This window comes from Biomphalaria glabrata, chromosome 13, assembly GCF_947242115.1.
Source record: "Biomphalaria glabrata chromosome 13, xgBioGlab47.1, whole genome shotgun sequence".
Lineage (NCBI taxonomy): Eukaryota > Metazoa > Mollusca > Gastropoda > Planorbidae > Biomphalaria > Biomphalaria glabrata.
The window spans coordinates 34,947,800-34,975,090 of record NC_074723.1 but is presented as its reverse complement, the minus strand read 5'-3'; the positions used below and the strand labels follow the sequence as shown (position 1 = coordinate 34,975,090).

General features: G+C 34.2%; 2 protein-coding genes across 2 annotated transcripts in view; both read right to left on the bottom strand.

Moving 5' to 3' along the window:
• The window catches only part of LOC129922336 (uncharacterized), a 101,596-nt gene that overhangs the window by 45,820 nt on the left and 28,485 nt on the right, over positions 1-27,291 (bottom strand). The gene's annotated exons all lie outside the window — the stretch shown is intronic.
• Positions 27-8,584, bottom strand: LOC129922338 (uncharacterized). The gene is made up of 4 exons (XM_056007988.1): positions 8,567-8,584; positions 8,265-8,349; positions 7,358-7,673; positions 27-1,739 (listed from the first exon to the last, which is right to left on the bottom strand). Exons 2-4 carry the CDS (start codon positions 8,280-8,282, stop codon positions 1,555-1,557), a joined length of 519 nt encoding a protein of 172 aa, XP_055863963.1. The 5' UTR covers positions 8,283-8,349; positions 8,567-8,584; the 3' UTR covers positions 27-1,554.

The window sequence follows — 27,291 nt, the reverse complement described above, 5'->3', positions numbered from 1 at the left end:
AAGTTCAGAACATAATAACAATAATACAAATTGAAATAATATTTAATATTAATACATATTCGCATTTGAAATATATAATAATAATTTGATAAATACAAGAACACAAGAACCTGACACTGGTAAAGTTTAAAATCTCATTAAATAATATATATTTAGAATTTAAAATTTAAATCTAGTATCCAAAGAAATAGAAACGAAATCGTTTGAGTTTTTAAAACATTTGACCTGTATAGCTATTTCATAGTGTAAAATACATGCTTGACTATAACCATGCCGATGTGCTGTTTTCTTGTCTGACCACTAAAAATACAACTAACACTATTTCATTATCGTTAAACGCGCAAGGAAAAAAAAAACTGGGTGATCTTGTCATTATGGACTGTACACTCAGTACACTATATAGACCTACACGTGTACGTCTATTTGGCCAGATTGTTAATATCAGTTAGACACACTTTCTATTTACTTTCTGGGCAGGAGGGTGTATAACTATTTTAGTGTAAAGATATATCTGCGAACATGCTTGACTAGCCACGCCAGTGTGTTATTTTCTTGCCTGACCTCTCCACATTAAGCAAACACTATTCCATAAGGCTTAATGCAGGGTAGTCTTACAGTATTATCGACTACACACATACAGTACACTAGGCCTACATGTGGTCATGTGTATGTCTAGCTGACCATTGTTAAAATCAGTTGGACACAGTCTATTTACTTTATGGTCAGAGAGGGTGTGGATTAAGTTTTTTTTTTTCTAGAGTTGGTTACTCTAATGCTTTTTGATCCATATAGGCCTAGCTGTTGATTTAAACTTAATAGATCTCAATAATAAGTCTTAAGACTATAAAAGGGTGTACTTGATGTTCCTGCAGTTAAAAAAATATTTTTATCTTATCTTATATAATACAGACGTTACTTCAAAAAAGAAGATGATTACGTCCTACGCGTCATGCATTCAGTCATGCATATTAACCAATGACTTAAATTCTGCCAAGTCACTGGTTTTCCTGGCTAGCTCAGGCAACCCATTCCATGCTCTAATAGCACTAGGGAAGAAGGAGTATTTGTACAAATTTGTCCTAGCATATGGGACGAGGAATGTGCCTTTATCTTTGTGTCTTTCAGAGTATTTTATTAAATTTTGTTTTTGTATTTGAAGATTATGGTTCAGTGTTTTTATGTAAAATTGCTACTTTACTTTTGCGTCTTCTGTCTTGAAGGCTTTCTAAATTTAGTGATTTAACTAAAGGTGTTACTCTAGTCAAATGTGAATATTCGTTTGTTATGAATCTCACTGCTCTATTTTGTGTCTGTTCCAGTTTCTTAATGTTTTCTTGAGTTGAGTTCCTATGCATGTTGTATAACAAATGTTGATTTATTGATCTAATTAATAGAAATAATTGTAATTGTAAGAAAAACAAGTTGAAGAGAGGTCTATAATAAAGCATCCATTCAATTAGGCTCGGTAATAGTAAAGCCGGCCCTGTATATCAAAGCGCTGCTACTAGCTGTAAATGTCAAAAGTTTCATTTTAGGTTATAATGTAGTCTGGATTCAATTATTTCCTGCAGATGAAATGTGTACGATCCAGTAAGAAAGTCCTATGAGTGCAAAGGTCGCCAGTACATAAAGAATTTTCAACACTGTACTCCAGAATGAACTGGAAGTTGTACTTTTCTCTGTGGTCCGTGTGGTCTCTGTGGTCTTTGTGGTCTCTGTAATTTCTACTACATCAGGGTCTGAAATGAAAAGATTTTAAAAAAACTTTTAAAAAGCACACCCAGAAGAGGACAAAAAAAACAACAAAAAGGAGGACAAAAGGAGGACAAAAAGGATCACAAAAGGAGGACAAAGCATGGCTTTGTTATGTGATACCCAACAGTTTTCGGTTCCATTTACAATCAAAGGTTTGAATTCTTATTTCAGCCTCATTGTTCAGTGTCCAACCTTCACAACCATATAGGTCACCATAAAACCAAACACCTCAGTGTCCAGTGTCCAACCATCACAACCATATAGGTCACAATAAAACCAAACACCTCAGTGTTCAGTGTCCAACCATCACAACCATATAGGTCACAATAAAACCAAACACCTCAGTGTCTAACCATCACAACCGTATAGGTCACAATAAAACCAAACACCTCAGTGTTCAGTGTCCAACCATCACAACCATATAGGTCACAATAAAACCAAACACCTCAGTGTCCAGTGTCCAACCATCACAACCGTATAGGTCACAATAAAACCAAACACCTCAGTGTTTAGTGTCCAACCATCACAACCGTATAGGTCACAATAAAACCAAACACCTCAGTGTCCAGTGTCCAACCATCACAACCATATAGGTCACCATAAAACCAAACACCTCAGTGTTCAGTGTCCAACCATCACAACCATATAGGTCACAATAAAACCAAACACCTCAGTGTCCAGTGGCCAACCATCACAACCATATAGGTCACAATAAAACCAAACACCTCAGTGTCCAGTGTCCAACCATCACAACCATATAGGTCACAATAAAACCAAACACCTCAGTGTCCAGTGTCCAACCTTCACAACCATATAGGTCACAATAAAACCAAACACCTCAGTGTCCAGTGTCCAACCATCACAACCATATAGGTCACAATAAAACCAAACACCTCAGTGTCCAGTGTCCAACCATCACAACCATATAGGTCACAATAAAACCAAACACCTCAGTGTCCAGTGTCCAACCTTCACAACCATATAGGTCACAATAAAACCAAACACCTCAGTGTCCAGTGTCCAACCATCACAACCATATAGGTCACAATAAAACCAAACACCTCAGTGTCCAGTGTCCAACCATCACAACCATATAGGTCACAATAAAACCAAACACCTCAGTGTCCAGTGTCCAACCATCACAACCATATAGGTCACAATAAAACCAAACACCTCAGTGTCCAGTGTCCAACCATCACAACCATATAGGTCACAATAAAACCAAACACCTCAGTGTCCAGTGTCCAACCATCACAACCATATAGGTCACAATAAAACCAAACACCTCAGTGTCCAGTGTCCAACCATCACAACCATATAGGTCACAATAAAACCAAACACCTCAGTGTCCAGTGTCCAACCATCACAACCATATAGGTCACAATAAAACCTAACACCTCAGTGTCCAGTGTCCAACCATCACAACCATATAGGTCACAATAAAACCAAACACCTCAGTGTCCAGTGTCCAACCATCACAACCATATAGGTCACAATAAAACCAAACACCTCAGTGTCCAGTGTCCAACCATCACAACCATATAGGTCACAATAAAACCAAACACCTCAGTGTCCAGTGTCCAACCATCACAACCATATAGGTCACAATAAAACCAAACACCTCAGTGTCCAGTGTCCAACCATCACAACCATATAGGTCACAATAAAACCAAACACCTCAGTGTCCATTGTCCAACCATCACAACCATATAGGTCACAATAAAACCAAACACCTCAGTGTCCAGTGTCCAACCATCACAACCATATAGGTCACAATAAAACCAAACACCTCAGTGTCCAGTGTCCAACCATCACAACCATATAGGTCACAATAAAACCAAACACCTCAGTGTCCAGTGTCCAACCATCACAACCATATAGGTCACAATAAAACCAAACACCTCAGTGTCCAGTGTCCAACCATCACAACCATATAGGTCACAATAAAACCAAACACCTCAGTGTTCAGTGTCCAACCATCACAACCATATAGGTCACAATAAAACCAAACACCTCAGTGTCCATTGTCCAATTATCACAACCATATAGGTCACAATAAAAACAAACACCTCAGTGTCCAGTGTCCAACCATCACAACCATATAGGTCACAATAAAACCAAACACCTCAGTGTCCAGTGTCCAACCTTCACAACCATATAGGTCACAATAAAACCAAACACCTCAGTGTCCAGTGTCCAACCATCACAACCATATAGGTCACAATAAAACCAAACACCTCAGTGTCCAGTGTCCAACCATCACAACCATATAGGTCACAATAAAACCAAACACCTCAGTGTCCAGTGTCCAACCATCACAACCGTATAGGTCACAATAAAACCAAACACCTCAGTGTCCAGTGTCCAACCATCACAACCGTATAGGTCACAATAAAACCAAACACCTCAGTGTCCAGTGTCCAACCATCACAACCGTATAGGTCACAATAAAACCAAACACCTCAGTGTTTAGTGTCCAACCATCACAACCATATAGGTCACCATAAAACCAAACACCTCAGTGTCCAGTGTTCAACCATCACAACCATATAGGTCACAATAAAACCAAACACCTCAGTGTCCAGTGTCCAACCATCACAACCATATAGGTACAATAAAACCAAACACCTCAGTGTCCAGTGTCCAACCATCACAACCATATAGGTACAATAAAACCAAACACCTCAGTGTCCAGTGTCCAACCATCACAACCATATAGGTCACAATAAAACCAAACACCTCAGTGTTCAGTGTCCAACCATCACAACCATATAGGTCACAATAAAACCAAACACCTCAGTGTTCAGTGTCCAACCATCACAACCATATAGGTCACAATAAAACCAAACACCTCAGTGTCCAGTGTCCAACCATCACAACCATATAGGTCACAATAAAACCAAACACCTCAGTGTCCAGTGTCCAACCATCACAACCATATAGGTCACAATAAAACCAAACACCTCAGTGTCCAGTGTCCAACCATCACAACCATATAGGTCACAATAAAACCAAACACCTCAGTGTCCAGTGTCCAACCATCACAACCATATAGGTCACAATAAAACCAAACACCTCAGTGTCCAGTGTCCAACCATCACAACCATATAGGTCACAATAAAACCAAACACCTCAGTGTCCAGTGTCCAACCATCACAACCATATAGGTCACAATAAAACCAAACACCTCAGTGTCCAGTGTCCAACCATCACAACCATATAGGTCACAATAAAACCAAACACCTCAGTGTCCAGTGTCCAACCATCACAACCATATAGGTCACAATAAAACCAAACACCTCAGTGTCCAGTGTCCAACCATCACAACCATATAGGTCACAATAAAACCAAACACCTCAGTGTTCAGTGTCCAACCATCACAACCATATAGGTCACAATAAAACCAAACACCTCAGTGTCCATTGTCCAATTATCACAACCATATAGGTCACAATAAAAACAAACACCTCAGTGTCCAGTGTCCAACCATCACAACCATATAGGTCACAATAAAACCAAACACCTCAGTGTCCAGTGTCCAACCTTCACAACCATATAGGTCACAATAAAACCAAACACCTCAGTGTCCAGTGTCCAACCATCACAACCATATAGGTCACAATAAAACCAAACACCTCAGTGTCCAGTGTCCAACCATCACAACCATATAGGTCACAATAAAACCAAACACCTCAGTGTCCAGTGTCCAACCATCACAACCGTATAGGTCACAATAAAACCAAACACCTCAGTGTCCAGTGTCCAACCATCACAACCGTATAGGTCACAATAAAACCAAACACCTCAGTGTCCAGTGTCCAACCATCACAACCGTATAGGTCACAATAAAACCAAACACCTCAGTGTTTAGTGTCCAACCATCACAACCATATAGGTCACCATAAAACCAAACACCTCAGTGTCCAGTGTTCAACCATCACAACCATATAGGTCACAATAAAACCAAACACCTCAGTGTCCAGTGTCCAACCATCACAACCATATAGGTACAATAAAACCAAACACCTCAGTGTCCAGTGTCCAACCATCACAACCATATAGGTACAATAAAACCAAACACCTCAGTGTCCAGTGTCCAACCATCACAACCATATAGGTCACAATAAAACCAAACACCTCAGTGTTCAGTGTCCAACCATCACAACCATATAGGTCACAATAAAACCAAACACCTCAGTGTTCAGTGTCCAACCATCACAACCATATAGGTCACAATAAAACCAAACACCTCAGTGTCCAGTGTCCAACCATCACAACCATATAGGTCACAATAAAACCAAACACCTCAGTGTCCAGTGTCCAACCATCACAACCCTATAGGTCACAATAAAACCAAACACCTCAGTGTCCAGTGTCCAACCATCACAACCATATAGGTCACAATAAAACCAAACACCTCAGTGTCCAGTGTCCAACCATTACAACCATATAGGTCACAATAAAACCAAACACCTCAGTGTCCAGTGTCCAACCTTCACAACCATATAGGTCACAATAAAACCAAACACCTCAGTGTTCAGTGTCCAACCATCACAACCATATAGGTCACAATAAAACCAAACACCAAGTTGATGGCTCATTTCATCGCCACTGTATCCCGGTCTCGTGACCTTCTTCTGTTGTAGTCTCTGCTCTACCTATCCGCCTAACTTCTGAGAGGCCAAAGATGCCCCATTGATGGCTGCCTGGTCGTGCGGTTTGCGCGCTGGACTGTGGTTCAGATTTATTGATGGTCCAGGGTTCAAACCCTGCTCCCATCCCCCGTCGTCCTGCGGGAGGTTTGGACTAGGAAGTCATTATCTTCAACCCTGAAGGAACATCCGAAACATGTAAAACATTTTACAAACAAACATATTTTTTAATTGTGTAAGTTCCTATAATGTAAAGTTAAATTCCTCTTTCAGACCTTGCTATCTATAGAGCAGATGATGGTAAAGGTCATCAGTTTTTGTGGCCCACGGTTAACGAGTGTCAACCTGTGGCCAGCACAACGACCAACTGCTTCTACTTTTCCCTAAATCTATAGTTGTATACTCAGAGGCACTCTAACGATTCCGAAATTAAGAATCCTATTTTTTTTTCACTAGGATTCGAACCCGGGATCTAAGCACTTTACCACTTAGCCACCGTGCCTCCGAATTCCTTTAGTTTACCCCATTAATAGAGAGTCCATACATTCCATGTTCCAATTACCGTGCTCCGCTAACTTAATATTTTGATGGTGTGACTCAGTAGCATATATTTCGCTTTCAAAACCATGCGACACCTCAGCGGTAACCGCGGTCTATGTTGATCCGGGCTTCGACCGGAACGATTTTTGATGATTTCATTTTTGTAATTGCAATTCATTGCATTTGGGGCGCGCTGGATGAGTGTAAAAGCGCTTGGCTTTCAAACCAGGAGACCTTGGTTTGAATCTCGGTGAAGACTGAGTTTTGAATTTCAGGATTTTTAAGTCGCCCCTTAGCTCTAATGAGTATTTGACATACACATATACACACACACACACATACACACACACATAAACACGTATACACATACAAGCATACATACATACACACATACGTACATACATACTCACCTACAGTTGCGTGTGTTGTGTCTAAGACAGCGCTGTTGGTCACTTGTGAAAGCAGATAGCAACAAAAGCCTTTTTGAGAAGACTCGTGCTCACACTGGCCCTGGGCATCATCTTGTTTCGCCAGGATCATACTGGCCATGGGGCAGCATATCGCGTCGTTTTCAGGCTCGCAAGGTTGCGTTTCATACTGACCAAGCTCAGAGCACACAGTGCACGGCTGGCAAAAATCGTCTGATGGGACAGTGAATGTCCCTTCAGGGCATGTCTCCATCGAGGCTGCTCCTAAGGTGAAAATTATCCACCACCAAGCCATACTCTGTAAATAATAACAAAGGTTTTTTTTTACAATATATAAATGTAAAATTCTCTTTTTAGACTTTGCGATCTATAGGGCATATGATGGTTCTAACACTAGGGTTCCTTGGAACACAGTTTGGGAAACACTGCTCTAGTGAATATTCATTTGTCATAAATCTCACGGCTCTATTTTGCATCCGTTCTAAGTTTTTTTTATGTTTGGTTTCGGAGAGGGGGGCCCCAAACAGAGTCCACAGATTCTAATATTCTCCTAACCGACGTTAAATCCATCCATCCATCCCAGTGGCGCTACAGCCCATGGAGGGCTCTGGCCTGCTTCAATACATCCTTCCATTCAGATCTCTCCTGGGGCCTTTCGTCTCCACGCCCTGACCCCAAGCTGCTTCAGATCCGCTTCTACATCATCAATCCATCGCATTCGGGGTCTGCCTTTGTGAACCAACGTTAAATAGCTTTTCAATTTCTTGTTTTTGTTACATTTTAAAATATGTTTTTATATAAACCCTAATGTTTTGTTTAATGTTTAATAATATGTGGACTTCGTGTTAACATTTTATTTATTATATCGTTATAGTTAAATAGTCCTTACCTGGTTAAATGTATACATCTTTGTGTTGCGGTAAATGGTGCCTATTGGTGAACATGATCCCGGATATAGACACACATTGACAAAACTGAAAAAAGGTAATCATAAACTTGAATAATAAGTCCACATTTAACTTCTATATAAAATACCTTTAAATAAATCACAAACACTAACGTATATTATAAAGAGGAAATTCATAGTTTACAACGAGATTTTAATTCCGTTAGACTTACAACAAACAAAAGCTTAAATTAGAAATGAGTAGGTAGGTACAGGGAAGTTAAAATATTTTGTAGGCTTTTTACCTTTTACTTGGAGAGATGCCAAAAAAAAAATCTCAATCTGCTGACAAATAGGTGACACCGTCAACTGATACTTATCATTTATTAAGACCCAATATTAAAATTAAAATACACATTGACACCACACGGTGCAGACTTGAGCCAGAACAGGTAAGTAATAATAACCTACCCCCTTTCTCTTCCCCTGTCTGTAAACTGTCCAAGCTACACAAGTGTGTAAACACAGCGTGTAGATCTACACATAGAGGCACATTTCTTATTCCATGTGCTAGGTCAAAGTCGTGCAAGTGCTCCTTCTTCCCTAGTGCCATAAGTGAGTGGAACAGGTTGCCTGAATCAGACAGGAAAACAAACGACTTGGCAGAGTTTATGTCACTGATTATCATTAATGACTAGATTGACACCTGAAAGAAATGCGTAGGGCGTAATCATCTTTTCCTTCAAAGTAATCTATAAGATAAGATACACATCTACAATTGATACGCTCATATCCCTAAAATGATTTACACACACCTTTCTTATATCTAACAATCAAGCTATTTATTACTTTGAGATTTAATATGCTTAAAGCGGAATTACATGCTACTAAAAAAAAAAAAAATTACAATAGCAATATAAGGGAAAGAAAAAAAAAACAAAGGGTTGGGATAATAAAGACAGAAATTAGGAAAGAAAAAGATAAAGAGGTCAAGAAAAGAATTAAAGTGACAACAGATGTCATGAAGTCAGAAAGAAAGAGCTATGTAATTTAAATAATTATTAAAAAAAAAAAAAGATTTAAAAAAAGACAAACAGTTAATGTAACAATGAAAGAATAGGAGAGACAGAAATACATAAAGAAAGAAAGGGACACGAAGGCAGAAAATAAATAAAGAAACAAGAATATAAAAAAAAAAATACTTTAAAAAAAAAATATTTAAAAAGCTTATATTAAGTGTATAACTAATAATATGTAAAGAAGAAGGGACATCACCTATGCAAATTAATACAAATGTACGATTTATCTCAGTTCCTTCCCTTAATCAACACTGTGCTCTATCATTTTGCTTGGGTATAGAACACTCCCTAAAATGAAGAAATTTTTCTATTTTAAAATATTCAAACTATAAAATTTACTAATATATCATTTTAATTTATTAATTATTTGATTCATTAATTATTTGAGTTGCTCATCTCACGCTTTTTTTTCTTTCAAATTCTTACGGATTTTTTTAAAAAGGAGAGGACTTTACCGCAGCTTAAAAATTACACGATTGTCTCCCTTTTCGTGAAAAAATTATGACACATTTTTTTTTAATCTAAGTTTTTCGGTAATTATACTTACTTTGCTTTTTCAATTGTTTGTTGTTTTTTTTTTTTAAATCTCAGTAGTTAGGTTCCTCTTTTTTTTTTGGTAGGCCCTTTTTATGGTAGTGAAAGGAGCGAGTTACAAGTAATGGTTTACACAGCCTCCAACCGTACGCAATGGATATTACACTAAGTCTGTGGTTTGTCTTTTGTTGTTGTTTTTCCATGTATAAAGATAACAGAACAGAGGCCTTAGGGTTACATTTTTTACTAACATAGAAAGTGTTGGAAATCTAATAGCACAGAAATATTGAAGGCATCAATCAGGGCCGTTCCTTGCAATTGCGGGGGCCCTATGCGAAACGGATTGCGTGGGGCCCAGTCTGGGCGGGGATAAGCATAATGTCAAAATTAAGATTTTTTAAATTAGAAATTACATTCGTCTTTGCAATAAATTTGAAAAGAAAGCTGCCAATGCCGTTTTTTTTTTAAATCGCGTGTGGGATGCACCTCAAAATGACAATTTTGTCAATGTTTCAGGAGATTTTTATGAGTTTTCATGAGATTTCCAGGACTTTTTCGTATATTTTGCAATTTCAGGAGATTTCAAGGACTTTTTCGTATATTTTGCAATTTCAGGAGATTTCCAAGACTGTTATTATATATAAGTGATAATAGTTTAATTTAATAATTTACAATTAGAAGACCGGCCCTGGCATCAATGATCAAACATTAGCATCTAAATACAAGGAAAATATATTTTCGTTTTCTGTTGTTAGTGTGGACAGCAACGGGTTGTGAATCTTGTCCGGAGTCCGTTGGGTGTCCATTTCATTTCTTTGCTAAACCGCCACTCCAGGGTACGTGATTCCCAGAAGGTAGGAAGATTTGATTGAGCCACAAGACTTGGGCCCCGTGTTCAGTTGGCTTTGATTTGTCTGATATGTCAGTGCCGTAAGTTTGGATGTCACAGTCGAAGCAGCGCCTTAATTCTTCCTTCACCTCTACTTCCGTTCAGTCCTTCAGACCTATTCATTTTTGTAGCCTAGTGGATCAGAATACATCTAATTGACTGTATACCAATAGCTTAGAATTTTTTTTTTTTTTTTTTTTTTTTTTTTTTTTTTTTAGGAAACCTCAGCTTTTTAGCTTTTGACATCAGTTGTCTAGCTTAGTACATCCTAGGAATCCTTGGGCTTTTGCCTCTTTTCTTTGCCTCTTTTTTGGGCGTTGCCTCTTTTTTGGGCTCTTGGCCTCTTTATTGGGCTTCTTTTTTTTTTTTTTTTTTTTCCTTTTTTTTTTTCCAAGAAAACACACAAAACATCATTCTAAATTAATAAATGTACAAGGAAAATTTTATAAAAAAAAGACATTTTTATCAAAGTCATATTCCAGGATTTTCAGTATGTTCGCGGAGTAGGCTGCAGCGAAGATCCATAAAATGGTGACAGCAAGGGGTCCAGAAAATGATGACAGCAGAGGTCCAATAAAATGATGACCGCAAAGGTCCAATAAAATGATGACAGCAGAGGTTCAGAAAAGGTGACAGCCAAGGTCCATAGAATGATGACAGCAAATGTCCAGAAATTGATGACATCAAGGGTCCAAAAACATTCACAAAAAATTTGGAAAGTGTTCCTTTAAATAAGTATTCCCAAAAATTATTTTTTTTTATTATTATTTTTTTTTTTTTTTAGTGACTTATGAGTTATTAAAAATTTATTTTTATTTCTATTATTTTTGCAACAATTTTTCCCTTAAGAACCTAAGACAAAGGACCTCCATCCTATATCCTTAGGAATTCTCTGGGGTCTGCTAGAGTTACAAAAATGTACATATTATGAAACAATTTGGTTTCTATAAAGTACAGAGCTCAAAGTAAGTATGTGTATGAAGAGCTTACAAAATTATTTCATTTTGGAATATAACTCATTTTAAGATTAAATTCATTATTTATTTTTATTATTATTTATTGTGATAGTGTTTTTGTTTTTTTTAACAATTTAGTAGTCCATTTGCTCCATTTTCATGAAATCCTGTCCTGTTTGGGTTGTCTTGAAAATTTATTAATTTGGTCAAAGGGATGTAACCAAAAGAAATTTCCACCTTGCATCTTCCAGTCCTAATTGTCTCTCTTGTTGAAAAAAGAAATTAATAAATAGTTTATAGGTAATTTTTAGTAATTATAATTTTAAAGCAAATAAATGATGTATTAAATACATACACATGCAAATTTTAATAGTTATTACTTATACAAACACACACACACCCATACATTCAAAACTTATTTTCTTCATTGTTTAAACAGACTTTGTGAATTGATAATTTATGATAAAAATGGAACCTTCCAATTCATTGGAAGAAAATAAAGGAATCCTTGAGAAAAAAAAAAAAAAAAAAAAAAAATTCCTTGATTTAATATATAACATATGTACATACAATAAATCAATATAAAATTTCATTTGGGGTTAGCCTTTATAGTGTTTAATTTTAAAATCAACTATATTTCTATATATTTTATCCAAATCATTAGGGTTAAAATTGACATTATGATACACAGCTTTAAGTCTACTGTTCCATACTAAGTTTCTGTATTCTGATAAAATTATTAAGTTAAAATTATGTATTATCTTGTGTTTAGCTTTAGGCAACTTGTTTAAGAGAATAGATAAATTAATATTCACATAGGTTTCACAATTTCCTTCTAATAAATCTCTTACAGTATTTCTAACATTACTAAATAAAGAACATTCTAAATATAAATGCTTTTCATTGTCACCATTAACAGATTGACAAAATTTACAATATTTTACACCAGGTTTTTTCTTTGAAAATGGAGTCATCCCAAAGATAAGTCTGTAAGATATTTCTTTAGCTTTTGTTGCAATGTGTTTGTTATGAAGGTTAGTAAAAGTGTCTTTAAAATCTGTTATATTTAAATCTTTTCCCCATTTAATCCTAATAGCTAAATTTTCTTGTAACTGTTTTTTTAATGTTGTGTATATTTCTTTATATTTATTGTGTATTAAAGGTTCATTGCCAGAAAGAGTTCTTGAGATGGATCTGTAAAAGGGATGTAAGTTTGTGCCAAAATAGTGTGGAGTGTTGTTTTGTATTGGAATTAAATTGCTTAATCTCAAACCATAATAGTATATTGTAAGGGGGAAATCATTTGGATTCTTAACTACTTGACCTATGAATTTTAATCTGAGTGCACATATTTTTGTTTTGATGTCTTGTAAATTGATCCCCCCATCCTCTTTATTTTGAATGATTGTAGTATGTTTGATGTTTTTAAGTGTGTTTTTGAAGATGAAACTTCTAATTATGTTGTTTAATTGAAATATGTATTTTGTAGGGGGTTCTATAATATTGGCTAAATAGACTATCTTTGGGATGACCAAATTGTTTATAAGGATGGCTCTACCAAAAATTGTTGAACCAGTGTGCTTGTACATGTTAACTATATTGGATGCCTTAATAATAATATTTTTCCACTGATCTTCACAGAAGAAAAAAGGGTTACTATTGTATTCTATACCACATATTTTGATTTTATTTACAAGTTTAAAAGAATATTTTTCCTTAAATGTCCACTTCCCTACACCCATTATTGAGGATTTATTTATATTAATTTTAGAACCACTGGCATGGCCAAAAATTGTAAACTTTTTAACTATGTTATTAATATCATTTTCAGAGGAGGGAAAAAATGTTGTATCGTCGGCATAAGCCTTAACTTTGACTACCGGGATGGGTCCTGGGATTTTTGTTCCTTTGATAGATGGGTCAGACCTAATAGATTCTAGAAAGGGTTCTAGACAAAGGATGTATAAAAATGGGGATAAGGGACAGCCCTGTCTAACAGATCTTTGAATTGGGAAGGATTGGCTTAAGGAATGGTTGATTATTAGTCTACTGTTAGCATTGGCGTAAATTAGTTTAATAAATTTTATTAAAAAAAAGCTGATTTTACATTTTTCTAATACTTTAAAGAGATAATTATGGCTGACTCTATCAAAAGCTTTCTCTTGATCTACAGATAACAAGGAAACGCTAGAGTTTTTTTCATGACTGTACATGATAAAATCTCGAATGAAATGTGTCATTCCATCAATACTCCTGTCGGGGTGGGTGCAGTATTGGTCTTGTCCTACGAGTTGGGGAATGAAGGGTTTAAGTCGTTTAAAAATCATTTTTGTCAGCAGTTTATAGTCTGTATTGAGTAGTGAGATGGGCCTGTAGTCACTTGGAGAACTGTTATCTGTTGTTTTTTTGGCTAATAGTGTAATATATGCCTCGTTGAAATTTTTTGGAAGTTGTCCTGTTTTAAACAAAATTAATTTTTTTTTTTTTTTTTTTTTTTTTTTTTTTTTTTTTAGGAAACCTCAGCTTTTTAGCTTTTGACTTCAGTTGTCTAGCTTAGTACATCCTAGGAATCCTTGGGCTTTTGCCTCTTTTTTGGGCGTTGCCTCTTTTTCGGGCTCTTGGCCTCTTTATTGGGCTTTTTTTTTTTTTTTTTTTTTTTTTTTTTTTTTTTTTTTACATTTTTTTCCCCTCAAAGAAAACACACAAAACATCATTCTAAATTAATAATAACACAAGGAAAATTTCATAAAAAAAAAAAAGACATTTTTATCAAAGTCATATTCCAGGATTTTCAGTATGATCGCGGAGTAGGCTGCAGCGAAGATCTATAAAATGGTGACAGCAAGGGGTCCAGAAAATGATGACAGCAGAGGTCCAATAGAATGATGACAGCAAAGGTCCAGAAAAAGGTGACTGCAACGGTCAAAGAAAAAGGTGACAGCAACGGTCCATAAAATGATGACAGCAAATGTCCAGAAATTAGTGAAAAAAACATTCACAAAAATTTTTGAAAATGTTCCTTAAAATAAGTATTGCCAAACTATATATATATATATTTTTTTAGACTTATGAGTTATTAGCATTCATTTTTATTTACATTATTTTTGCAACAATTTTTCCCTTAAGAACCTAAGACAAAGGACCTCCATCCTTTGTCCTTAGGAATTCTCTGGGGTCTGCTAGAGTTACAAAAATGTACATATAATGAAGCAATTTGGTTTCTATTAAAGTACAGAGCTCAAAGTAAGTATGTGTATGAAGAGCTTAAAAAATTATTTCATTTTGGCATATAACTCATTTTAAGATTAGATTTATTATTATTATTATTTATTGTAATAGTGGTTTTTTTTTTTGGTTTTTTTTTTCCGTTTCTGTTTTATTTTTTAACAATTGAGTAGTCCATTTGGTCCATTTTCATGAAATCCTGTCCTGTTTGGGTTGTCTTGAAAATTTATTAATTTGGTCAAAGGGATGTAACCAAAAGAAATTTCCACCTTGCATCTTCCAGTCCTAATTGTCTCTCTTGTTAGAAAAAAAAATTAATAAATAGTTTATAGCTAATTTTTAGTAATTATAGTTTTAAAGCAAATAAATGATGTATTAAATATATACACATGCAAATTTTTAATAGTTATTACTTATACAAAACCACACACCCATACATTCAAACTTATTTTCTTCATTGTTTAAAAAGACTTTGTAAGTTGATAATGTATGATACAAATGGAATCTACCAATTCATTGATAGAAAATAAATAAATAAATAAATAAATACCTTAATTTAATATGTAACATATGTAACATATGTACATACAATGGGTCAATGTAAAATTACATTTGGGGTTAGCCTTTATAGTGTTCAATTTTAAAATCAACTATATTTCTATATATTATTTCTAAATCATTAGGGTTAAAAATGGCATTATGGTACACAGCTTTAAGTCTACTGTTCCATACTAAGTTTCTGTATTCTGATACAATTATTAGGTTGAAATTATGTATCATCTTGTGTTTAGTTTTAGGTAACTTATTTAAGAGAATAGATAAATTAATATTCACATTGGTTTCACAATTTCCTTCTAATAAATCTCTTACAGTATTTCTAACATTACTAAATAAAGAACATTCTAGATATAAATGCTTTTCATTGTCACCATTAACAGATTGACAAAATTTACAATATTTTACACCAGGTTTTTTCTTTGAAAATGGAGTCATCCCAAAGATAAGTCTGTAAGATATTTCTTTAGCTTTTGTTGCAATGTATTTGTTATGAAGGTTAGTAAAAGTGTCTTTAAAATCTGTTATATTTAAATCTTTTCCCCATTTAATCCTAATAGCTAAATTTTCCTGTAACTGTTTTTTTAATGTTGTGTATATTTCTTTATATTTATTGTGTATTAAAGGTTCATTTCCAGAAAGAGTTCTTGAAATGGATCTGTAAAAAGGATGTAAGTTTGTACCAAAATAGTGTGGAGTGTTGTTTTGTATTGGAATTAAATTGCTTAATCACAAACCATAATAGTATATTGTAAGGGGGAAATCATCTGGGTTCTTAACTACTTGACCTATGAATTTTAATCTGAGTGCGCATATTTTAGTTTTGATGTCTTGTAAATTGATCCCCCCATCCTCTTTGTTTTGAATGATTGTAGTATGTTTGATGTTTTTAAGTGTGTTTTTGAAGATGAAACTTCTAATTATGTTATTTAATTGAAATATGTATTTTGTAGGGGGTTTTATAATATTGGCTAAATAGACTATCTTTGGGATGACCAGATTGTTTATAAGGATGGCTCTACCAAAAATAGTAGAACCTGTGTGCTTGTACATGTTAACTATATTGGATGCCTTAATAATAATATTTTTCCACTGATCTTCACAGAAGAAAAAAGGGTTACTATTGTATTCTATACCACATATTTTGATTTTATTTACAAGTTTAAAAGAATAAATTTCCTTAAATGTCCACTTCCCTACACCCATTATTGAGGATTTATTTATATTAATTTTGGAACCACTGGCATGGCCGAAAATTGTAAACTTTTTAACTATGTTATTAATATCATTTTCAGAGGAGTGAAAAAATGTTGTGTCGTCGGCATAAGCCTTAACTTTGACTACCGGGATGGGTCCTGGGATTTTTGTTCCTTTGATAGATGGGTCTGACCTAATAGATTCTAGAAAGGGTTCTAGACAAAGGATGTATAAAAATGGGGATAAGGGACAGCCCTGTCTAACAGATCTTTGAATTGGAAAGGATTGGCTTAAGGAATGGTTGATTATTAGTCTACTGTTAGCATTGGCGTAAATTAGTTTAATAAATTTTATTAAAAAAGAGCTGATTTTACATTTTTCTAATACTTTAAAGAGATAATTATGGCTGACTCTATCAAAAGCTTTCTCTTGATCTACAGATAACAAGGAAACGCTAGAGTTTTTTTCATGACTGTACATGATAAAATCTCGAATGAAATGTGTCATTCCATCAATACTCCTGTCAGGGTGGGTGCAGTATTGGTCTTGTCCTACGAGTTGGGGAATGAAGGGTTTAAGTCGTTTAAAAATCATTTTTGTCAGTAGTTTATAGTCTGTATTGAGTAGTGAGATGGGCCTGTAGTCACTTGGAGAACTGTTATCTGTTGTTTTTTTGGCTAATAGTGTAATATATGCTTCGTTGAAATTTTTTGGAAGTTGTCCTGTTTTAAACGCGTCACTATACAGTCGCAGTAGTAGAGGGCTTATTAAAGGAAAAAAAGTCTTATAGAACTCAAATGTCAGACCATCCGGTCCGGGAGATTTATTGTTTTGTGTTGAGTCTAGTGCTGTTTGGAGTTCGTCTAGAGTAAATGGAGTCCCCAAAAGTTCTTCGTCGGTCTGTTTCAACTGTTTACAATATTTTAGAAAACATTCTTGAGCCTCCTTGTTTATAGGTTCCATCTGGTAGATATTTGTAAAATGACTTATGAAAACATCTTTAATTTTGTCTTCGTCTTCAACTTTGGAGCCATGTTTATCAAGAACACTTGTTATGCATTTACTAGACTGAACATTTTGTTCAATCGACAAGAAAAGTTTGTTTGGGCCTTCTTGACTTAAATAGTTCCTACATCTAACTTCTGCTCCTTTGTAGATGTAGTTGTTTAATTCTTCCAGTTTTAATGAAGCCTGTGTTCTCTCTATTTCGTCTTCAGCGTGTAAAAGTGTGTGCTTCAGTTTCTCTAGTTTTTGTTTTCTACGTGTCTGTACCAGTGTTGATATGACCTGACATTGTTGTTTTATTGAATTTTTTACCAGTGACCATGTTGTTGTTAGGTTAAAATTTGGATTGTCTGTATCTTGTAAGCAAGACTTGAATGTGTTAGAGATTAATTCTATAAAAAGGGGTATTTCTAGAAGAGAATTATTAAATTTCCAATGACTAGTTTTTCTATTCTTTTTTTTACTTTCCTTACTTATCGTAACTATTATTGCCTTATGGTCTGAATATTGCGGAGACTCTTCTAGATGAGCAACTTTACTTATATGATACTTGGTTGGTACGTAAATTCTATCTAGTCTGGAAGTTACAGGATGAGCTTTATTCACCGAAGTAGTGTCCTGACCTGTCGGATTCACACTCCTGTATGCATCCTGTAACTTAAATTGAAACTCAATGTCTTTCAAGAAATTATTAATAGTAGTGTTCCTCTGTGAAGGAAGATTTACCGTAGTTGTGTACTGCTTGTCTAGTGTGGACGTGATATAATTAAAATCCCCTCCTAAAATTAAACTATCCCCTTTATATGTGTCGTGTAATTTTTCACTCAAATATTCAAAAAATTCCCGTTTCTCTGTTCTTTTTGCTGGTGCATAGATGTTAGCCAGTGTAATTGTTTCATTTCTTGTTTCTACTTTTATAATGACTACTCTCCCTTTTTTGTCACTATAGTTGTGGACTATTTTAAACCTATCTGACACCTGAAAAATGGCTACCCCCCGGCATCTGCTACCATAGCTAAAACACCCTTCCTTAAAACCCATGTCTGTTGTGTGTGTGTGTGCTTTGTGTTTTGTACCTAAGTTTGTCTCTTGTAAAAAAATAAAGTCTGGTTTGTACTTTCTTGATAAGTGAACTACATATTTTTGTTTGTTTGTGAGTCCGTGAATGTTGAGAGACAAAATCGTGATGTCCTCCATGATTTTATATTTAAGTGGGTTTGTTTATAAATAGGATGTATGTGTGTTTTTTGTGAAAATTGAAGTGATATTGGATACCTGTAAGAAAAAGAAAAACCGGTTTGCGTGTTTTAGTTGAGTGAACTATGAATTTTTGTTTATTTTTCAGACTTCGAATGTTAAGTGAAAGAGGTGTAATGTCTGCCATGATTGTGTGTTGGTGGGTTGTGCGTTGTGTGTGTGTATCTGACACTGTGCGTATATGTGCCCACTATTTAAAAGTAGTTCATGCGTTAGGCGGTGTGTCAGGGTCCTCCCCCTCATCAAATACTAGAGGTGCGGGAGAGCTGGGGCTATCTTCCGAATCCTCCATTTCCTCTCCCGTTCTCTCCCTTTCCCTTCTCACTTCAGAGCCTTCCCCCTGGTCATCTGAGGTAGAGGACAGGGAAAGAGTTCTTTTTCTGTTTGTTTTGCTTGGAGAGCTTGGCTCCGATCTAGCGTGTCCGGTAGTTTTAATTTTTTTGTATGTACTAGACCCTGTGTTACTTTCGCCTTTTTTTTGGGGGGGAAAGGGTACCCTTCCTACTGTCCATACGTTTTTCAGGTGTTGTACCTTTTTTTTTGCTTTTCACTGGTTCGAACCCATCTTCATCTACCTCAGGGGGTATAGCTTTGGTCTGCCCTTTTTCATTATCTTTTTTCAAGACCGACGCATACGTGCTTTTTTTACCTTCCAGGGACCTCTCAACGTCCTTTTTGGGACCCCTAGGGGTAGCCCTGTTGGGACATTGGTTCGACCAATGGTCTTCCTTCTGGCAGAACCAACATTGCTGCCTTCTTCCCGGTGTAGTGATTAAGACCTTATAAGTCCTGGGGTCTTCTTCATACTTCAGTTGTATGTAATGGGGTAGCTCGGTACCCTTGCGGGGTTTAATCCAAGCCGCCCACTTGTCACTAACCCCTAGCCTAAAAGCTTCTATTTTGGAGCCTTCTGCAGCGAGGGTGCTGAAAATCTCCTCAATTTTGTTCTTAGAAATGGTGGGTGACACCCAGTGAAGCGTCACTTTTATTTTCTCTTCCTCCAGGGTGGTCACTTCCACCCTGAAGGTGTCTTCGCTTCCGAAGACCTTTCCTATGATCCTGTTCCTCACCACCGGTGAGGAAACACCCAGGAACCATAGGAAAGGGTTCTCAAACCGGTACAGGGAACCCACCTCCTCCGGCCCGAGCCTCAAGGCGGCAACGATGGACGCCATCGAAGCTCGAACTGCTCCCTGTCCGGACAGTTTTATTAGTAGAGTACCTGGTTGGTGGACCAAGCCACCCTCCAGATCCTTTTTTTCTATTAGGAATGTCTTTATAGACATAGTAGAAAGAAAGGAAAAAAGAAAAAAAAAAAAAAAAGGAAATGAAAAAAAAAACAACAACAAATCAATGAACACACTCCTTAAGGATAAAATTGGAGACACAACACTCCAAAGAACACACTCCTTAAGAAATAAATTGGAGGCAAAACACTCCAAAAACACAAGCAAATTTTTAAAACCGTAAATCCAAATGAATCGAAACTCCAAAGAAAACACAAATAAACAAATAAAGTAAAAAAAAATACTTCCAATAGATAAATAAATACATTTTAGTAAACATTTCAAATACATTTTTTTCATTTCTTCGTGTATGTACTCTGGTGTAAATTTTACTGAAAAAGTTTGATGCCCCGTAGCAACCCTACAATGCAAGCTAGGAGTCTATAATATCAAGAACGACAACAAAATTAAAAGAAGGTTGATTTTGTACTTTTTTGAATGGTTACGTAAAATGGTTGTGTTCCATTTTGCTATTTATATACTAAATATTGTTAATCCTAAAATTGGTTTGTCATAGAAATGGTAAGTAGTTAAAAATCTGTAAATATTTTATAATATTGATAGTAATCGATAATTTTCTTTGATAATTTTATTTTAAATAGAAACTTAAAATACCTTTATTACTTTAATACCTTTTTACCTATTTAAGTAGCTAAAACATTTTTGAGAATAAAAAATGCAAAATTGGATTATTTAAACATTAAATGAGTTATCTATATAGTTATATAACGAGAACACTTTTTTCAAAGGTCAACTCTTCAAATAACGATAACTGTTGCAACAGGGTGTCATCTATTTTTAACTTATATGAGCACTACTATATTTAGATTTTTAAGGGTCAACTATAATTGAAGCACTAAACATTTATTTTAATTAAGAGAGTTTCAAACAATATAAAGTATTAAAATCTTTATAAAGTTGAACATTTTGAAACAATATTTGCAAAATAATGCGTACAACATGTAAAGGTTGTTCTTTTCACAGAAACTTTAATTTAAAGTAATTATTATAAATCCTTATCTACCACAAAAGTTGTATCTGCTTGTTAGCTCAGTCGTTCAGCATTGGAGTTTAGAGTCGATGGTTGAAGGTTCGATTCTCCGACCTAGGATATATTTTTTTTTATTAATTTTAAATTTAAAACAAAAACAATGAACGCCAGAGAATATATCTGAGCCACACCTGAAGGATGGACTGGTTATCAAAGGCTATTTGAGACGCATGTCATTGGAAGCTGTTTATAGGTAGTGGAGTGCTTATATTCTTGCAAATATACCTAAACATGGGAAAAGATTCAGGAGTCAACTCTTAAAAAAATTAGGAGCCGGCAACACTTAAGCAGTTTAAGCACACAGTGTTATACCCTGGCAGAGTCTAGGACGCCGCTTTTCCCAAACCGTATAGGCACTTGCTTTTTCTTGAGATACATCATATTTTTTCACAAATATTTCTTTCTTAGCCTTAACTTTCATAGGCTTGATTCCTTCTTTCAGCGATCAGCTACCCACTTTTACAACCTTATGGACTAAAAGATTCACAAGCAAAAGAATGTTTGTTTTCATTTAACTTTTAGATATTCCACAATGAAATCAAAACAGAGCATAACAGTCTCAAAATATTTGTTCTAAAAATGTCATGTAGTGATCCTACATCTCTTGTTAAACTAGCTCCTACAGAACAACGAAGTAAAATATGTACCATCAAAATTGTGTCCTTCATAGAGGCACTAAATCCAATTCAAAAACATTCAAATAACAACATGTATCATGTGCTTCAATAGAGGGTAAGCATGTAAGGTCGTAGATTTTTACAAAAATGAAAGAAATCTAAATTGTCTGATATAAGCTGTTCTGCGTCATATATTAAATTTAAGGAAAGAATAAAATAGGTTAAGAATACTGGAAAATAGATACATTTTAGTAATGATTTCAAATACATTTTTTTCATTTCTTCGTGTATGTACTCTGGTGTAAATTTTACTGAAAAAGTTTGATGCCCCGTAGCAACCCTACAATGCAAGCTAGGAGTCTATAATATCAAGAACGACAACAAAATTAAAAGAAGGTTGATTTTGTACTTTTTTGAATGGCCACGTAAAATGATTGTGTTCCATTTTGCTATTTATATACTAAATATTGTTAATCCTAAAATTGGTTTGTCATAGAAATGGTAAGTAGTTAAAAATCTGTAAATATTTTATAATATTGATAGTAATCGATAATTTTCTTTGATAATTTTATTTTAAATAGAAACTTAAAATACCTTTATTACTTTAATACCTTTTTACCTATTTAAGTAGCTAAAACATTTTTGAGAATAAAAAATGCAAAATTGGATTATTTAAACATTAAATGAGTTATCTATATAGTTATATAACGAGAACACTTTTTTCAAAGGTCAACTCTTCAAATAACGATAACTGTTGCAACAGGGTGTCATCTATTTTTAACTTATATGAGCACTACTATATTTAGATTTTTAAGGGTCAACTATAATTGAAGCACTAAACATTTATTTTAATTAAGAGAGTTTCAAACAATATAAAGTATTAAAATCTTTATAAAGTTGAACATTTTGAAACAATATTTGCAAAATAATGCGTACAACATGTAAAGGTTGTTCTTTTCACAGAAACTTTAATTTAAAGTAATTATTATAAATCCTTATCTACCACAAAAGTTGTATCTGCTTGTTAGCTCAGTCGTTCAGCATTGGAGTTTAGAGTCGATGGTTGAAGGTTCGATTCTCCGACCTAGGATATATATTTTTTTTTTAATTTTAAATTTAAAACAAAAACAATGAACGCCAGAGAATATATCTGAGCCACACCTGAAGGATGGACTGGTTATCAAAGGCTATTTGAGACGCATGTCATTGGAAGCTGTTTATAGGTAGTGGAGTGCTTATATTCTTGCAAATATACCTAAACATGGGAAAAGATTCAGGAGTCAACTCTTAAAAAAATTAGGAGCCGGCAACACTTAAGCAGTTTAAGCACACAGTGTTATACCCTGGCAGAGTCTAGGACGCCGCTTTTCCCAAACCGTATAGGCACTTGCTTTTTCTTGAGATACATCATATTTTTTCACAAATATTTCTTTCTTAGCCTTAACTTTCATAGGCTTGATTCCTTCTTTCAGCGATCAGCTACCCACTTTTACAACCTTATGGACTAAAAGATTCACAAGCAAAAGAATGTTTGTTTTCATTTAACTTTTAGATATTCCACAATGAAATCAAAACAGAGCATAACAGTCTCAAAATATTTGTTCTAAAAATGTCATGTAGTGATCCTACATCTCTTGTTAAACTAGCTCCTACAGAACAACGAAGTAAAATATGTACCATCAAAATTTTGTCCTTCATAGAGGCACTAAATCCAATTCAAAAACATTCAAATAACAACATGTATCATGTGCTTCAATAGAGGGTAAGCATGTAAGGTCGTAGATTTTTACAAAAATGAAAGAAATCTAAATTGTCTGATATAAGCTGTTCTGCGTCATATATTAAATTTAAGGAAAGAATAAAATAGGTTAAGAATACTGGAAAATAAATACATTTTAGTAAACATTTCAAATACATTTTTTTCATTTCTTCGTGTATGTACTCTGGTGTAAATTTTACTGAAAAAGTTTGATGCCCCGTAGCAACCCTACAATGCAAGCTAGGAGTCTATAATATCAAGAACGACAACAAAATTAAAAGAAGGTTGATTTTGTACTTTTTTGGATGGTCACGTAAAATGGTTGTTTTCCATTTTGCTATTTATATACTAAATATTGTTAATCCTAAAATTGGTTTGTCATAGAAATGGTAAGTAGTTAAAAATCTGTAAATATTTTATAATATTGATAGTAATCGATAATTTTCTTTGATAATTTTATTTTAAATAGAAACTTAAAATACCTTTATTACTTTAATACCTTTTTACCTATTTAAGTAGCTAAAACATTTTTGAGAATAAAAAATGCAAAATTGGATTATTTAAACATTAAATGAGTTATCTATATAGTTATATAACGAGAACACTTTTTTCAAAGGTCAACTCTTCAAATAACGATAACTGTTGCAACAGGGTGTCATCTATTTTTAACTTATATGAGCACTACTATATTTAGATTTTTAAGGGTCAACTATAATTGAAGCACTAAACATTTATTTTAATTAAGAGAGTTTCAAACAATATAAAGTATTAAAATCTTTATAAAGTTGAACATTTTGAAACAATATTTGCAAAATAATGCGTACAACATGTAAAGGTTGTTCTTTTCACAGAAACTTTAATTTAAAGTAATTATTATAAATCCTTATCTACCACAAAAGTTGTATCTGCTTGTTAGCTCAGTCGTTCAGCATTGGAGTTTAGAGTCGATGGTTGAAGGTTCGATTCTCCGACCTAGGATATATTTTTTTTTTATTAATTTTAAATTTAAAACAAAAACAATGAACGCCAGAGAATATATCTGAGCCACACCTGAAGGATGGACTGGTTATCAAAGGCTATTTGAGACGCATGTCATTGGAAGCTGTTTATAGGTAGTGGAGTGCTTATATTCTTGCAAATATACCTAAACATGGGAAAAGATTCAGGAGTCAACTCTTAAAAAAATTAGGAGCCGGCAACACTTAAGCAGTTTAAGCACACAGTGTTATACCCTGGCAGAGTCTAGGACGCCGCTTTTCCCAAACCGTATAGGCACTTGCTTTTTCTTGAGATACATCATATTTTTTCACAAATATTTCTTTCTTAGCCTTAACTTTCATAGGCTTGATTCCTTCTTTCAGCGATCAGCTACCCACTTTTACAACCTTATGGACTAAAAGATTCACAAGCAAAAGAATGTTTGTTTTCATTTAACTTTTAGATATTCCACAATGAAATCAAAACAGAGCATAACAGTCTCAAAATATTTGTTCTAAAAATGTCATGTAGTGATCCTACATCTCTTGTTAAACTAGCTCCTACAGAACAACGAAGTAAAATATGTACCATCAAAATTGTGTCCTTCATAGAGGCACTAAATCCAATTCAAAAACATTCAAATAACAACATGTATCATGTGCTTCAATAGAGGGTAAGCATGTAAGGTCGTAGATTTTTACAAAAATGAAAGAAATCTAAATTGTCTGATATAAGCTGTTCTGCGTCATATATTAAATTTAAGGAAAGAATAAAATAGGTTAAGAATACTGGAAAATAAATACATTTTAGTAAACATTTCAAATACATTTTTTTCATTTCTTCGTGTATGTACTCTGGTGTAAATTTTACTGAAAAAGTTTGATGCCCCGTAGCAACCCTACAATGCAAGCTAGGAGTCTATAATATCAAGAACGACAACAAAATTAAAAGAAGGTTGATTTTGTACTTTTTTGAATGGTGACGTAAAATGGTTGTGTTCCATTTTGCTATTTATATACTAAATATTGTTAATCCTAAAATTGGTTTGTCATAGAAATGGTAAGTAGTTAAAAATCTATAAATATTTTATAATATTGATAGTAATCGATAATTTTCTTTGATAATTTTATTTTAAATAGAAACTTAAAATACCTTTATTACTTTAATACCTTTTTACCTATTTAAGTAGCTAAAACATTTTTGAGAATAAAAAATGCAAAATTGGATTATTTAAACATTAAATGAGTTATCTATATAGTTATATAACGAGAACACTTTTTTCAAAGGTCAACTCTTCAAATAACGATAACTGTTGCAACAGGGTGTCATCTATTTTTAACTTATATGAGCACTACTATATTTAGATTTTTAAGGGTCAACTATAATTGAAGCACTAAACATTTATTTTAATTAAGAGAGTTTCAAACAATATAAAGTATTAAAATCTTTATAAAGTTGAACATTTTGAAACAATATTTGCAAAATAATGCGTACAACATGTAAAGGTTGTTCTTTTCACAGAAACTTTAATTTAAAGTAATTATTATAAATCCTTATCTACCACAAAAGTTGTATCTGCTTGTTAGCTCAGTCGTTCAGCATTGGAGTTTAGAGTCGATGGTTGAAGGTTCGATTCTCCGACCTAGGATATATTTTTTTTTATTAATTTTAAATTTAAAACAAAAACAATGAACGCCAGAGAATATATCTGAGCCACATCTGAAGGATGGACTGGTTATCAAAGGCTATTTGAGACGCATGTCATTGGAAGCTGTTTATAGGTAGTGGAGTGCTTATATTCTTGCAAATATACCTAAACATGGGAAAAGATTCAGGAGTCAACTCTTAAAAAAATTAGGAGCCGGCAACACTTAAGCAGTTTAAGCACACAGTGTTATACCCTGGCAGAGTCTAGGACGCCGCTTTTCCCAAACCGTATAGGCACTTGCTTTTTCTTGAGATACATCATATTTTTTCACAAATATTTCTTTCTTAGCCTTAACTTTCATAGGCTTGATTCCTTCTTTCAGCGATCAGCTACCCACTTTTACAACCTTATGGACTAAAAGATTCACAAGCAAAAGAATGTTTGTTTTCATTTAACTTTTAGATATTCCACAATGAAATCAAAACAGAGCATAACAGTCTCAAAATATTTGTTCTAAAAATGTCATGTAGTGATCCTACATCTCTTGTTAAACTAGCTCCTACAGAACAACGAAGTAAAATATGTACCATCAAAATTGTGTCCTTCATAGAGGCACTAAATCCAATTCAAAAACATTCAAATAACAACATGTATCATGTGCTTCAATAGAGGGTAAGCATGTAAGGTCGTAGATTTTTACAAAAATGAAAGAAATCTAAATTGTCTGATATAAGCTGTTCTGCGTCATATATTAAATTTAAGGAAAGAATAAAATAGGTTAAAAATACTGGAAAATAAATACATTTTAGTAAACATTTCAAATACATTTTTTTCATTTCTTCGTGTATGTACTCTGGTGTAAATTTTACTGAAAAAGTTTGATGCCCCGTAGCAACCCTACAATGCAAGCTAGGAGTCTATAATATCAAGAACGACAACAAAATTAAAAGAAGGTTGATTTTGTACTTTCTTGAATGTTCACGCAAAATGGTTG

What these genes read in the sequence shown, in the direction of transcription:
- LOC129922338 (XM_056007988.1), bottom strand. An exon ending in CACAACACACGCAACTGTAG is followed by an intron (nt 1,740 to 7,357) that starts GTGAGTATGTAT and finishes TTTTCATTTCAG; the next exon opens with ACCCTGATGTAGTAGAAATT.